The 17,002-nt window shown below is 35.8% G+C and overlaps 1 protein-coding gene across 1 annotated transcript in view; it reads left to right on the forward strand.

Moving 5' to 3' along the window:
- The window catches only part of LOC150096275 (centrosomal protein of 78 kDa-like), a 249,593-nt gene that overhangs the window by 208,663 nt on the left and 23,928 nt on the right, over window positions 1–17,002 (forward strand). The window contains exon 12 of the mRNA XM_090409311.1: window positions 16,703–16,780. Coding sequence (XP_090265437.1) covers window positions 16,703–16,780 — 78 coding nt within the window. The remainder of the gene's footprint in view (window positions 1–16,702; window positions 16,781–17,002) is intronic.

Consider the following 17,002-nt stretch of genomic DNA (forward strand, 5'->3'; position numbering starts at 1 on the left):
GAAATGGAGCTAGCTGAGGAATTAGAGTAGAAGTACCAGATCGACATAATAGGGGTGACTGAAACAAAAAAAAACATAAACTGGTGAGATCTTTCTAAGCAATAAATACAAAATGTTATATTCAGGCAATAACAATCAAGGAAAAAATGGAGTAGCCATAGTATTCAACACAAAATATGAGACTAATCTTCTTGAATGACAGGCAATCTCAAGTAGAGTGATGTGGGCAAATATCAGAGTGGGGAATTGGACAATGAGACTTATTTGTGCCTATGGTCCCACAGAAGGTTCTACGGTAGAAGTGGAGGAATTTTTTGAGGCTTTAGAAAAAGCAACTGACACAATGAAAAAGGAAAAGTTGGTCCTTGGGGATCTAAATAGCAGAGTAGGAAATGATTGTGAGACATACAAAAATATTTTGGGAAAATTTGGAGAAAAGAGCAAAGCTAATAATAATGGCAAACATCTGTTGGATTTCTGCTCAGGAGATGGACTGGTTATTACTAACACCATGTTCCAATATAAAAATGTGCACAAATTCACATGGAGAGAAGAGGCAAGGAATAAGAAAAGTTTCATTGACTATGTTATTGTTGATAGTGATGTTTTCTCCCTGGTGCAGAACACCAGAGTGTACAGAGTATTTGAAATTCAGTTTTATCCTGCTCAAGACTAAATAGTGATCACTTCCAGTTCCATGTAAGAAAGTTTTAAAACGAATAAAAGTTGAGCAGCTCTCAGATGTGAACTATAGACTAAAATACACAAAGCTTATTGAACAAAAAATGAAAGAGTTTGATAACAGGAAACAAACCTTGGAGATTCAGTGGCATGTCTTGAAGAAAACCCTGATTGATTCAGCCAGAGAGGCATGTGGTGAGGTTGTCTGCAAGGAACAGAAAAATCAGAACTCCGTTGGGGATACAGGAAGTTAAAGAGGCAGTGAAAGAAAAAAAAAAAGTGGTGCTCTTGGAGAATATAGAGACAACTGTAAGAAAGCTAAACACTGTGTAAAACTAGCTAAACAAAATTCATGGGAGGACTTTGGCAACAACTTAGAAAATAAATATCAAGAAGGTTTTCAAAATATTCTGAAGGTTGTTGAAGAAGCTTAGAAATGGAGGAAAGAGTGCTGTAAAAGGAGTTAGAGATGATAATGGTGACATAAAAACGGGAGAAAAAGATATCTAGAATTGAAGGAAGTAGAGGAAGAAGATGGTTTAATGTTAAATCTGGTTTGACACAAGGATGTACATTATCCCCCTGTGTTATTCATTATCTATATGGATCACATTATGGAGGAAAGTGGTATTAAAAATGATATCAGAATTGGAGATGTTAATGTCAGCTCTCTACTTTATGCAGACGATGTCATACTTCCAAATAAATCTGCTAGAAGTTTGCAACATTCCCTGACTAAATTGAATAACTGTTGTAATAGATATGGTATGAAGGTCAGCAATAAAAAGACAAAGCCAATGAAAATAGGTAGAATCGTTGAAAATGTCAAATGCGTTGTGAATGGAGAGCCTGTGGAACAAGTAAAACATTTCAGGTACTTAGGCACAATTTTTAGTGAAGATTGTAAATTTATATGGAAATAGACAACAGAATCAACAAAGCTGGTATGGTAGGAAGTCAATTGAATAAATTCATGTGGAATAAGAGAGAAATTAGTCGGAACACTAAATTAGCTGTATACAAGACAGTGTTCAAACCAGTTTTAACTTATGGATCTGAGAGCTGGGTCAGAAGTAAAACACTTGACCAAAGACTAGAGACTGCAGATATGAGAGTCCTGAGAAAGATTAGAGGCGTGAACAGATGGCATCAATAGCAATATCATGTTAAAAACGAGGATATTAGGAAAGAATTTGACATTGTCAGCATCCAGGAATGCGTCAGCAGAGCTAATCTCAGGTGGTATGGTCACTTAAACAGAATGGGCGAGGAAAGATTAGCAAAACAAGTGTTCTCTGCCAGGTTGGCAGGAAAACGACCCAGAGGAAGACCAAGATATAGGTGGATTGATACGGTACAAAGTGCCTTAGACGATAGAAATATAAGATCTGATAATATTGGAGTCTTGACAAGTAGCAGACTGATTTGGAGGAAAATTGTAGATAGGAAGTTAGTAATGATGTAAATTTTTCATGTAGTACTATCATATCCTGTACACCCCTTGAAGGTACATGGCAGGAATTTGATGATGATGATAATTACTATTATTAAGCTAATTATCTTCATCCCTAATATGGATGCCTCTGTGATATAACTTGAATAATGGCATGTGTTTCAAAGGTTGGAAGGGCCTAGTTTGATCCCATCTGTGATATGAGGAACATTTTCTGGATCATTTCTGGAAATATGTTGGAGTCTTTCCTCCTACCAAAAAAAACCTCTACATGTGCAACATCTACTTATGGTGGAGGACTTCTCAATACTGGCCTTTTTTCTATTATTTTCTTTCTGCATTCTTTACTATGCTTCTCCTAAGTCCTTTTTATTGTCCTATTTTTCATACTACCATTACTGGAATCCAAATGACCTGCTGTCATGTTTGCTGCTTACCTGCAACTCATGAACATCTGAAAATGGATGGAATCATGTTCATTTGACACTATTTTGGCCCTTGCTCTAAAGATGGGCAGTCCTGGCTGAATTAGTCAATTAATGAATTTGCCTGCAAGGGTCAAAAGTGTTATTAGTAGGTCTCTTTCCTCATAGTCCAAGGACAACACACAAGGCTTGCTGTGGCGCCAGTATGGCTGTCCACTACTAAGCACAATCTCAGCTTACCAGATGAATGTTTCCATGTATGGCTCCATGGTGAGTGGGAAGCTCTGGTGCTGAATTTTCCCTTCTTTTGAGTAGTCTTTCATCCTTATGACATTTATCACAGCCCTCAATAAGCTCAAGCCCAGTATAGAAACCATAGCAACATTAACAGACAAGAAAAAGAAACAGAAAACATCTGCTTCTTCTATAAATATAGTCTCTTTTCTCATTATACATGCAACAGTTGAACATTTAATTGGGAAAATGTCTCCCTTCTTTATCTTCTTTATTTAAGGGTTTGCAAGTTCCCAAAATCTGTGAAAAAATAAAAAAAAATCATTCAGAAGATCTTTTTATCGAGACATCCTGTCAAGCAACTACATGCAAAATCAATCTACCAAGCATGAAACTTTGAACTTTTCTTGAGGAATAAAATCAGAGTGGGATCTTTTTAATATTCTGATGAGTAGATTTGCTCCAAATTAAAAGATTGAAGAGTGACAGTCATAAGAAAAATTCTCATATGTAAGGATGGTATTCTATTACCTACTAGGAATATCATTCTGAAACCCCATCATCAGTTACACAGGTTATCTCAGTTGCCCTAGAGTTCTATATTCCAAACCCTTTGTGCTGCTTCAAATGTCAGAAATACGGTCATACTCAGACTGCATATTGTGGTTCTGCCATCTGTGCCTAATGTGACAGTAAGAAGCACGAGAATAAAGATTTCAAGCCAAAACACACAAATGCCCTAATTGTGAAAGAGCATCCAGACTGCTACTGAGCATGCCTAGGAGGGGTGAAAAGAAGACTCAAAAGATCAAGACCAAGCAGAAAACATAATGTATCAGGAGGTGAAAAGAAAGTATAACACAGTAATAATGACAACTAGTGAAAATCCTCTCACACTAATAAGAAAGCAACAGTAAAGGAAATGGCAATGGAGGCATGAAAATTTATTTCTATTCCACCTCATAATTTTACATCATCCCTGAAGAGGTATGATTCATTGTAGTTTCCATATTACAAATTAGAAAATAATAAATAAATATGGTCTCATTCCTGAAAACGTGCCAATGATCCCACTTTGTGAAACCCGTTAGTGGGGGAAAAAAAAAAAAAAAAAAGATGCACCCAAAGAATAAAAAACATACCTTCAGATCCATTGATAGATGGGATAGATACCTCTGCCCCTCTCTTTAAAATAGCTCGTGCCCTGGTCGAAGTAGAATGATTGATCTTGTTTGGATATCTTCCCTGAAGAGGAAGAAATAGGCACTGGCCAGCTACAATTCCTTAAACAAGAGGGGGAAAAAATCCAAGACTGATAAAAACAAATCCTCACAGAACTACAAGCCTGATGATCGATATCAGATATATGATATATCGGAATGGGATCTTCTTGATGTTCCAGATGAAGAGATATATTCAGAGCTTAAAGATTAGGGAGTGACAGGTGTTAAGTGCATCAGTCGCATGACCTATGGTCTTACTCCAGAGACAACTCCAAAAAAAAGTTTCATTCGATGAGAATTCATTTGTCAAAAAAATTGTGGCAAAGATATCACTCAAAGACAAAACCACCAGGCATTCCCCCACTGAAGTGAATTAAACTTGCTAACTGGCTCTGACATATCAGATGCATTGAATATTTTACCAGAGGAAGAGATGGACACTGGCTATCCATACTTCTCCAAAACAATTGATAAATATAAACCTGACAAAGGTGAGCTCTCAACCTCCTGAAAATCAGACAGTGTAAAAGAAGCCAAAACAATAGGAAACTTTTTACTGTTGAACTGTCATGGGTTTTGCCAGAATATTGATGATATCAAGATTTTGTTACAGTTTTTGTTCCTGTAGACAGAAACTTTCTGTTTCTGTGTACAGGAAACATACTTAAGACCCAATGAGGACTACTTTAAGAAATTTTACTCAAGGACAGAACTGGAGGTGGTCCTGCTCATGGAGGAAGAGCTATCTTAGTAGGCATTCATACTTCTTTCCATCATCCGATTTAATACTGCTTTTAATACTGCTATGGAAGCAGTAGCAATTTGCCTATCTGTGGGATTTCTTATTACAGTATGTTCAATTTATTTACCACTGAGTGCTGTAGAGCCTCTGTAGCTCAGTTGGTATAGACGAAGCCTTTTGGTTGGAAAAACATGGGCTTGATTCCCATCCGTGATGTGAAGAACCTTTATCTGGTCTCTTTCGATGAAGGGGAGAATTAGCCAGTCTCAGACAAAGATGGGGTGGGTTTCACCTGGAAACTCGGGTTTTTTGTCCCCCAGAACATACCAACTTGCCCCGTGAACACACACAGATCACAGTCAGGAATACTTAAGACACTTCCTTTAGCCATAGGTCTGATTCATCAGTTATGTCGGTCCTGAGCCTGGATAAAAATAGGGGGATTGAAATGGTGCCATACTTCCCTGTAAAAGGGACTCATGGCCATTGTATCATCATATGAAATAAATCAAATAACTGAGTGCTCTAAATGAAATTGATCTTGATAACCTTATCTTGCAACTGCCTGAACCCATACTTCTAATGGGTGACTTTAATGGTCATAATACCCTGTGGGATAGTGCCAACACAAATAGAGGAGGGTCGAATCATTGAAAGAATCCTTCACAATAATGACTTCTCCTTTTGAATAATGGACTTCAAACTTTCTTCCATATGCCTACCCACTCATATTTTGTAATCAATCTTACAATCTGCTTCCCTTCCATTTTTCCACTGCTTATAAGAGAATATATATGGAAACGATCTCTTTCCTGTTTTTTGCACAATGTCTTCACAGGAATCATGTTTCTTTACATAGATTACCACATGGAAAATGTACCATGTTGACTGGAACACTCCCCCCCCCCCCCATCTTACAAAATTTAATGCTAATCCAGTCAGACACCTATCAGTGAAGCAGTCAAGTATGTAACAGACTGCATTGTCCAAGCAGCATCAGTCTCCATTCCAAGATCGTCATCATCATCTTGATTTGCACTTTATCCAAAGCCTTGGTGGAACCCAGAATGCTAGACAGCCAAAAAAGATTAACACGGAACAACACAGAGATGTCAGAGTCAAAAACAGTCTTGGATCCAATTTACCTCATCATTTAATCAAATGACCAGTGCAAAAATTGTGTGAGATAAAATACAAATTAAAGGTAGATATAGAACACATCATTTTATCTATTTTAGACCATAAAGGATGTGTTGTGCTGATCCCAAAGCTATTGCAGACACTTTGGAAGAAAATTTTGCCAGAATCTCAGCAAGATTCATATCCTCCTGAACTTTTAATATTGAAAGAGCAACCTTATCTTGCAACTGCATTAGTCCAACTACCTGAGTTGTTGCAAGAAAAACTGCAGTTAAATTTTTCTACCAATCGATTTGAGCTGTATAATCAGCCATTTGTTAAGGAGGAATTAAAAAAAGAGCTCTTTTATTGTTTCACTCCAGCACAGTAGGTCCTGATGACATCCTTTATGAGATGGTATAACATCTTCAATCATTTTCTGTGGATCTCTTTCTCTTAATATACACCAGAATGCTAACAGAGGAAGAGTTGCCAGATTCTTGGCATAAGTCAATTGCCACTGCTATCCCAGAACCAGGAGAATCCAACATAAGCAAACACTTATCAATCTATTGCTCTGACCAACTGACTTTGGAAGCTATTAGAAAAAATGGTTAATGTCAGCCTTCTCTGGTATTTAGAAAGCAACGATCTTCTCTCCATTACCCAAAGTGGCTTTCAAAGACATCGTTCAACTTTGGACCATTTGGTCCTTTAGAAATTTGTGTAAGAGATGCATTCCTGAACTGAAAGCATCTGGTTTCAGTGTTGTTTGACATGGAAAAAGCTTACGACACAATCTGGAGATATGGCATATTAAAAGATCTCTACATGGGTCTCATAGGACACCCTCTTGTATTTATTGAAAACTTTGTCTAGTTGAGTATTGTAAGTCAGAGTGGAAAGTATACTATTTCAGTCACATCATCAAGAACAGGATGTTTGCCAAGGCTCTGTCTTAAATGTGACACTTTTTGCTATCAAAATTAACTCAATCACTGAACAGCTTCTTCCCACTTTGGCAATACTCTATAAGTTGATGACTTCACAATTTACTGTCACTCTCATAACATGAGGTTAATTGAAAGACAACTTCAGCAAGCGATTGATCATGTTTCTGTATGAACTCAGACATTGCATGATGTTTTTAACCTTTTGCAAAGAAAGGGTGTATGCTTTACATTATGGGCACTAAAGCAATTGATTTGAAATCATTAGACTCTATATACAAATAGCCTGCTCGTAGAGTTACTTCACATGCAAGTTACACTTGGATAATAGATTAAACCAAGAATATGACTTCTTAATATCTTTAATGGGGTGCTTAAGGGTCAAAGCTGTATAACTGAGAGGAGACCTCCACATAGCCTTTAAAGGAATGCCGAGAACCGACCAGGGCTTCTGACCTAACATCCATTCCTCACCTTCTCGTGGTGCACTGTGTTGGGTATCTACCTGGATACTGAACAAACGAGGATGGGTTGGAAAGTTGGGATTTAGCAGACCAAATTGTATTCCTATTGGCTTAAACCAAAATACAGAATGATGGTACAATGTGACAAAATTTCATGCTGGCTGGGGCGTTGCCTGGTTAAACAAGGCCCCCTTTGTTTTCGCCAGGGAACCAGGGCAAACAGCAAAAAGTCAGCTACAAATCTGAAAACACACCCCAACTCAACATCACCAGAGTTAAAGATCGGTACTATCGACATAAGAAGCCTTAATGGCAAAAAAATGGAGCTAGCTGAGGAATTGGATAAGTACCAGATCGACATAATAGAGGTGACTGAAACAAAAAAGACAAAAACTGGTGAGATCTTTCTGAGCAATAAATACAAAATGTTATACTCAGGCAATGAATCAAGGAAAAGAAGGAGTAGCCATAGTATTCAACACTAAATACGAGGCTAATCTTCTTGAATGACAGGCAGTCTCAAGAAGAGTGATGTGGGCAAATATGAGAATGGGGGAACTGGACAATGAGTCTTATGCCTATGGTCCCACAGAAGGTTCTACTAAGGTAGAAGTGGAAGAATTTTTTGAGGCTTTAGAGAAAGCAACTGACACAATGAAAAAGGAAAATTTGGTCCTTGTTGGAGATCTAAATAGTAGAGCAGGAAATGATTGTCAGACATACAAAAATATTTTGGGAAAATTTGGAGAAAAGGTCAAAGCTAATAATAATGGCAAATACCTGTTTGATTTCTGCTCAGGACATGGACGGGTTATTACTAATACCATGTTCCAACATAAAGATGTGCACAAATTCACATGGAGAGAAGAGGCAAGGAATAAGAAAAGTCTCATTGACTATGTTATTGTTGATAGTGATGTTTTCTCCCTGATGAAGGACACCAGATTGTACAGAGGACTTGAAATTGGAAGTGATCACTATTTAGTCTTGAGCAGGATAAACTTGAATTTCATATTGAAAAGAATTACATGTAAGAAAGTTGTAAGGAGAATAAAAGTTGAGCAGCTCTCAGATGTGAACTGTAGAAAAATGAAAGGGTTTGAGAACAGGAACCAAACCTTGGAGATTCAGAGGCAAGCCTTGAAGAAAACCTTGAAGAAAAGAAGAAAGCATATCAAAAGTTCCTGGCAAATAAGTCAGCTTGTGTTCTTAGAGAATACAGAGACAAATGTAAGAAAGCTAAACACTGTGCAAAACTAGCTAAACAAAAGTCATGGGAGGACTTTGGCAAGAACATTGAAAATAATATCAAGAAGGTGGCAAAATATTCTGGAGGTTGTTGAAAAAGCTTAGAAATGGATGAAAGAGTGCTGTAAGACCTTTATCATCTCTAACTCGTGTTAGAGATGATAAAGGCGATATGAAAACGGGAGAAAAAGATATCCTTGAAGTATGGAGTAATTACTTCGAAAAATTGCTAAATGAAACAAGCAGTGATAGTACAGTGATAAAAAACACTCTCAACTGAATACATGTCCATATTTGAAGTAGAAAAAGCCATCAAAGGCTTGAAATGTGGAAAGGCAGCAGGAGTAGATGATATTTGACCAGAAATTCCGAAGTTTGGTGGTATAAAAGTCTTACAGTGGCTGCACTACATAGTTTAGAAGGCCTAGTCATAGGAATGAATTCCCGATGATTGGAGTAGAGCTCTCATAGTACTCATATATAAAAACGGAAATAAAACTGAATGTGAGAACTACAGAGGTATTTCCCTACTGAGTGTTCCTGTTAAGATTTATGCAAGTATACTTGAGAAATGGTTGTGCAGAATTGTGGAAGAAAAACTTGGTGAAGAACAAGCTGGACTTCGACCAAATAGAGGCTGTTAGGGTCAGATCTTCACTTTAAGACAAATAGTGGAGAAATCATGGAATATAATGAAGATCTGTATTTAAGTTTAGTAGATCTGAAAAAGGCATATGACAAGGTGCCAACAGAGAAGCTATTCAATACGCTACAGTTATATGGTGTCAATGGGGCATTATATCAAGCAATACTTAGTCTTTATTTGAGTTGTAAGTCAGCAGTTAGAATTGAAGGAAGTACAGGAAGATGGTTTAATGTTAAATGTGGTGTGACACAATGATGTACATTATACCCTCTGTTATTCATTATCTATATGGATCACATTATGAAGGAAAGTGGTATTAAACATGATATCAAACTTGGAGATGTTAATGTCAGCTCTTTGCTTTATGCAGATAATGTTATGTTATACTGCTAAATAAATCTGCTACAAGGCTGCAAGATTCCCTGACTAAATTGAATAACTGTTGTAATAGATATGGTATGAAGGTCAGCAATAAAAAGACAGACAATGAAAATAGTCAAAATCATTGAAAATGTCAAGTGCGGTGTGAACAGAGAACCCGTGGAACAAGTAAAACATTTCAGCTACTTAGGCACGATTTTTTACTGAAGATGGTAAATTAAATATGGAAATAGACAACAGAATCAACAAAGCTGGTATGGTAGGAAGTCAATTGAATAAATTCATATGGAGTAGGAGAGAAAATAGTTGGAACACTAAATTAGCTGTATACAAGACAGTGCTCAAACCAGTTTTAACTTATGGATCTGAGAGCTGGGTAAGAAGTAAAACACTTACCAAAGACTAGACACTGCAGATATGAGAGTCCTGAGAAAGATTAGAGGCGTGAACAGATGGCATCAATGGCAATATTATATTAAAAATGAGGATATTAGGAAAGAACTTGACATTGTCAGCATCCAGAAATGCGTTAGCAGAGAGCTAATCTCAGGTAGTATGGTCACTTAAACACAATGGGTGAGGAAAGATTAGCAAAACAAGTGTTCTTGCCAGGTTGGCAGGAAAATGACGCAGAAGAAGACCAAGATATAGGTAGATTGATATGGTTCAAAGTGCCTTAGATAATTGAAATATAAGATCTGATAATGTTGGAGTCTTGACAAGTAACAGACTGATTAGGAGGAAAATTGTAGATAGGAAGTTAGTAATGATGTAAATTTTTCATGTAGTGCTATCATATTCTATACACTCCTTGAGGGTACATGGCAGGAATTTGATGATGATGATGAACGTCTTTTATTTATAATATAACCAATCAGAAAAAAAATCTTTCATCATTTATCTCTAATCCAGAGTATTTAAATAATAAGTTGTGAAACATTTTGACTACTTGTATATGAGAAATATATGGCTTCTGCATTACTTTAGCTTTGTAAACATTTCTGGTTCTGAATAAAGGTCCAAAAGCTGAGATTGTTCCTGAATGCTGCATTCTGTGCTACAACATTCTGACATTGACATTATTTTTTTAATGGAAAGAATTCTTTACACCAAATCTTTAACCTCTTTCGCCATGAACTTTCACAGTTGGGTACTGACAACACACTTTGTTTCATAACTTATTGAAGTTCCAAGTATACCAAAAGAGGATGGATCTTGCTTGAAGAATTGCAAATGGTTGCCTTCCAGTCAGTACCATATAACAGAGGTACTTTAACATCAGAGATTCAATCTTTGTCATCTGTTACCAATTGGAAACAGCAGAACATGCATTCTACAGCTGTCCTCTTATCCTGTGTATTTGGAACAGATTATGTAATGTGTTGGCCATTCCATTACTTACAACAGAACAGGTTCTTTTTTTCTTCCTACCTTTCCATAAATGGAAAGATAGGAAGAAACCTAGATTTGAAAACTAGCAATGTGACATACAAATGCTTTATAATATTGCATTGTGAAAATTTTATTGTTCAGTCAGATGATTTTTGTATTTAGAAAAAGAAGTATTCTAGGATATATCAAATTTTTGGCTACATGGTGTAGACCACCCACATTATGCAATATTCACCAGGGGGAGATAAAATTCCATCTGTTTTTTACTATGAGAGGTTTTTTAAATGGTTCCATCCTCATAGTTCATTGTGATCTTATGGTCACTTTGGTCACTTGCAGGGATGACTGGACAGCAATTCCAAGCAGAGAAGGCCTGCTTAAAAAGCTGGCTTTCTCTGCCATTAACTCAGATAAGACTAACCACCTGGGCATCAGTCATCTTTACACTTTAGTTTAAAGATGACTGATAATAACCAGGTGATTAAGATGACTGATACCCAGGCAGACATTATCTTTGACTATTTATCTGCTATACCTTTGACCTTCTTATACTGCTTTAACATTTCATCATCACCATCACAAACCATCGGCACACTGCCCGTTGGTGTCCGATGCCTCCTTCATTATCATCTTTCACCTTTCTTCAACTAGTGCACAGTGTTCCAGTTTCTGTAAATCCATTCTGTATGGATATTTCTGTAAATCTATCCATTTTCTGTATGGTCTACCTCTTCTGTTTACAACATCCATAATACTAGACATGAATGTCTTTATCTTCCAGTCCTTGCTCATTCTGCAGATATGTCCAAATAATTGTCTGCATTAAATTCTCCTTTGGTAGTATCTTCCAATAGAGCTTTTCATTTGTGATTTTCTGTACCGATCCTATTCTTAGAATCTTCCTGTAACAAGTTCTTTCAAATGCCAAAATTCTTTTTCTTGATTTCTTATTTATTACCCACGTTTCAGATCCATACAATACACTGCTAAAGATACATGTTTCTGGTACTCTTAATTTTGTTTGCAAGCTGATCACTTTACTTTTACTGTAAATAAAACTCTTGCTGTTTTATTTATACATTGCATTGCTTAACTTAATTTTTGTACATACATATTATTTACTAATTTATCTTTGACTATTTATGTATTTCTGTAATCTTTGACCTTGTGTATGGCTGTAATCTTTGCTATGGCACAGTATGACATTTGCTGTGTCAGTAAACCATAAACCAACCATTCCATTTAAGTTAAGAACATTCTAGTTTCCCTAACTCTCTTCCACACTCTCACTGAACAATACATTCTCAAGGATCCTGACCACAATATTTCAATGTAAATCATCCACTTGTATAAATCATTCCTTCCATCAAACTCACTTCACGCATCCACAAACTCCACACATTCCTCCTGCATACTGACTTATTCATGATCATAGCTCTTCATTTTTGCTCACCTCTGTCATACCATGGCAACCGACTCACAACTTTTACTTTTTCACTCTTTTTTTTTCTCATGGACTAGCAACTCTTTCATATCTTCTTGCATACTAAATCATTTGTACCAGCCAAAAATAAACATCTCATTCACTTTCACTCTCTGTATCCTTACAGCATCATCAACATTCTTAAACTTGGCACCAGGAAAATACAATTTCATCACGCTCTCCTGACGCACTCCTTTTATCCAAGAATTGCCAATTAAAATCCAATCCTTATCTCACACTTTCATTCCTTCGTACTCTGCTTGCATCTCCCTCTTCTTTTGTATCATACTATCTACCAGGCAAATCTTCAACCATGTGATTCATGTTTTGTTCTGTAAAGAATGTAAGTGCACTATCATTTCTATTACCATCTGATCATTCTCTCCATTTGCCATTGCTGCATTCGTACCCATACCACTTGTAACATCAACCTTGTCTTTCAGCTCACCATTATTATTCTTCTTAATACTGCTCACACTTCTGGCAGTTGCTCACAAAACACTTATGACAAACACGTTCTCCAGTTTTGTTCTTTCAGAAATCTTTCATTTTACAACATGCATACAATAAAATAAAAAAGAAAACCTTTAAAAACCACAAAATTAGGCATGCTACCCTTACAGGTAATCAAAAAACACTCATAAATATAATAATGCAAAAAAAAGAATGGTTAATCATTGCTAAATACTTCCAAAAAAGAATTTACCTTTCAGCATAGAAAATCACCATGTGTAGCACCTTCCACCCTTTTGTGAAAAATTATAGTAGACAAGGACAAAACAATTAATTTTTGTTTTCATCCATTTATAGGTAAGTGTTTACAAACTGTATTAGTATGTGAAATTGTATTAGTGACTGTCCTTTTTCATCTCAAAGTAGCTGATTTCACCACAAATTGCCTGAGTATTTTTAATTTGGTGGGAGCAGGATGCCTCTAAGTCATGTCATATATGTTGTCTTCTAGTGTAGAAGACAACATATACTGTATATTTTAAGAGTCACCACCTAGCCGTGTTTCATTCCTTATTGAGATATTGTTTATAGGAACTGGGTGCTCGAATATACTGGTGTTAACTCAGTAGCCAGAGTCATTGCTCACTCTGCTAAAACACATGGTATAGCATTGTATTCTTAGTAAACTCTGGAATATCTGTATATATTCAGATATCCTGCAAATTAAAATTTTTTAAAATATATTAATTGAATTCAAAAGTTAAGCACTTTGTTATTTTATTGTTATTTTATAAAGTTATTATATAAACAAGTTTTGTTCTTGTGTGCATTTGCATGTTATGAGTAAACCATTTTTTGATGTAATATTAGCATATGAATTTGTTCATATGAACTGTCAATATTAAAATTTTAGTATTGTATGCTCTTACTTTGCTATACACAACCATGTGACCACTATTGAGAGTTTATTTTTCACTTGGTTAGACTATAATAAGTTTAGTTTCATCCGTTATCCAAGTGTGAGCAAACAAAGTTTGCGCCTGAAAGTATCTTCAGCTAAGATGGTGTACTGAGAAGATGAAGTACTCAGCTAAGATGGTGCAACACCAAGGCAACTCGTGGCAAAGGTGGAAAAAGCTATCATCACTCCTATCTCAGTATCTCCCATAATGCAAAGCACATCCCTTGCAGATATGTGTAATGCTATGCATTCAGTGGGAGCCAGGCCCAGTAGTGGAGACACCAAGGCAGAAGCAATGAGAGGTCATCCCCACCTATAGGAATTGCCAAAAGGTGTACAACCTTATTATTAAATTACTCTGGATTCAGAGAAAGATGTTAAGAGTTTATTTTTCACTTGGTTAGACTATAATAAGTTTAGTTTAATCCGTTATCCAAGTGTGAGCAAACAAAGTTTGCACCTGAAAGTATCTTCAAGACTGAGCTAAGATGGTGAAACACCAAAGCAACTCATAGCAAAGGTGGAGAAAGCTATCATCACTCTTATCTCAGTATCTCCCATAATACAAAATAATATTACCATATTATCTAATGGTCTCCGCTTGACTTTGTTGCATACAGAAAGTCAACACTCACTGGCTGTTATAATTGTAAACCTTCAAATCATCCTGAGAAGGAAAAGTTGCACATTTTCAGGGTTGGGCTCAGAGAGTAAACATGATTTCCTGCTTTCACAAGAATATTAATTCTATTCTTCCATTGGAACTCGATTTCTCTCAATGTTCACTATTGTTTTCTTAATTGTAGTTGAATTTTTTAAGGATGTGCAGCATTTTCTGATATAACTTTCATATCTGAAATAGAAATGTAGTGAAACATCAGAAAAGGTTGCATGTGTAAAAAAAAATCATCTACTATACTCAGTTTTTTTTTCAGTAAAGAAAATATCTACTTTTCTTTTTTTTATTAAAGGACAAATTCCATGTGCACTTCTTCAGGCCAGTGCACCTGTTGAGGGTATGTATCAGGAGTTTGATTACAATAATGTCATGATTGGTCACTGATTGATATGTCATTCCTTATCTAAGCAATCTTTCTTATTAGGAACAACAAGCCAAATTAGCAGAAAGGGATGATAAAAAATAAATTTCTATTCTCCAACTTAGCAAATCTTGACTAGACCATGCTTTCACCATGTATCACAAGATCCATTTAAAAAAATGACTGCAGGATGTTATGGTTCCTATAGATGAGAATATCTCTTTTAATGAGTTGTGAAAAACATACTTATGTCAACTAATATGAACATAAATGGACAGCTCTTAACTTATTGGATTTGATGGGAAGTACTGTTAAAAAACAGAAATATTTGATGCATGTGTGGGGAAGTGGGATGTTGTTTCCTTGAAAAGAAGTGCCTACTCACCTTGTAAAAAGGAATTTCGTGTCAGAGATAATACAGGTGATCTTTAGACAGTTTACCCTTGGTTGCAGTTCAATAAAAATAAAAGTTTCTTTTGGTGGTACTAAAAGAAATAATCAGATTGCTACATCTTTCCAGATAAGTAGCATAAGAGGGGATATGACATTCTAAAACTGTTGCTGATGCACTAGTTGGTTTTGGGAAAATGCATTTAATTTCTCATATCTGAATAGGCAAATCCTACCAATGTTTTTATGTTAGTTGATTCTTAATTACTTTATTAATAACACAGAGATCTGATTTCTGTGGCCTATTTATTTATTCGGTGGGGTTCCCCCTTTCCTGAACTATCCCTTAGGGCTGGTTGAGCTCTCCTAATGAGGGATAAGTATGTATTTTATGACTGTAGATCTTTGTGTGTTCATGGGCTGGTTTGCCTGTTCTGAGGGATGAAAAACTCGAGTTTCCGGGTGAAAAAAAATCTTTACTTCCATATGAAACTGGCTAACTCACCTTTAGTCGAAAGAGACCAGATAAACGTTCCTTACGTCATGGATGGGAATTGAACCCAGGCCTTTTTGACCAAAGGGCTTCATCTATACCGACTGAACTATGGAGGCTCTGATTTCTGTGGTAGATAAAATTTTGATAAAATGCATTAAATAAAAATTTTTAGCCAGCCTGGTTTGACCAAGTGAATAGCATACCTGCTCTCCAATGAACAGGTTGTGAGTTCAAATCCTGCTGTGGGCATGGATGTTTGCAAAAGCCTGCTCTGGACCGGTTTGTATACCTCCTTGAGTTTATATGGCTTGCCTAATATTTTATTTATTTTTTAAATATATTCTCACATTTGAGGATATTTTGAATTTAGTCAATTACTGTGATAATCTTTTTGAGAAATAGATTCCATTTTTGCATATGCATAAAAAAAATATGCAGAATCTAGACAAGCTGTGGTGGCACATAGAAGTCAGAACACAGTTTCTTTATTATTATTATTACAGTTTATTTTTTTACTATTCCTTCTTTGTTTGAAGGAATGGAGTGGGTTGAACAATGTTGATCTATATGAGCATATAGTGAGTATTTCCTTTAATATTGTAAAAAACACTACTCATTTGTTTTTGAGATATTTAAAACAAAATCTTTACTGCTTGTGAAAAACATCTTAAAGCATTTTTGCAAATTACAAATTTCTAGACATTGTTTCTTTGTCACCTTCTAATAAATAGACACAGTACATAGGAGGATAGATTAATTTGAAATAATTTATAACAAAAGGTTACAGCAAGAATTATGACACCAAATTAATAGTGTATGTGCAGGATTACTCACTTTTTCATTATTGATCTGATATTTTTCAAATGCAGCATAATTTTGATATTATTTACTTTGACATTTGTTTAAATTAATCTGCTTTAGAAAGACTTAGAAAAATGCAGACAAGTTTTACACAGTGAAAGGAGTGCTAGAAGAAAAGCAGAACAGCATTTACTTCAGGTAAATACTTTCTGTAAATATAATTTAATTTTAATTGTAAGATCTCTGGGTTGTAACAGCGACTTTTTTTTTATTATGATTCTGCAACTAATTTGTGTGCTAGAGTGACATTTGTATTGTTCTGAACATCTTTGCTGATAGCTCCTCAGACATATATTTGGATAAGTATAGATTTTATATCTTGTAGTCTGTTAACTAGAAGCATTATTTTTTTAACCTGTT

The sequence above is a fragment of the Typopeltis vanoorti genome, chromosome 19 (assembly GCF_054136105.1).
Source record: "Typopeltis vanoorti isolate ZY-2024b chromosome 19, IOZ_Tvanoo_1.0, whole genome shotgun sequence".
Classification (NCBI taxonomy): Eukaryota; Metazoa; Arthropoda; class Arachnida; order Uropygi; family Thelyphonidae; genus Typopeltis; species Typopeltis vanoorti.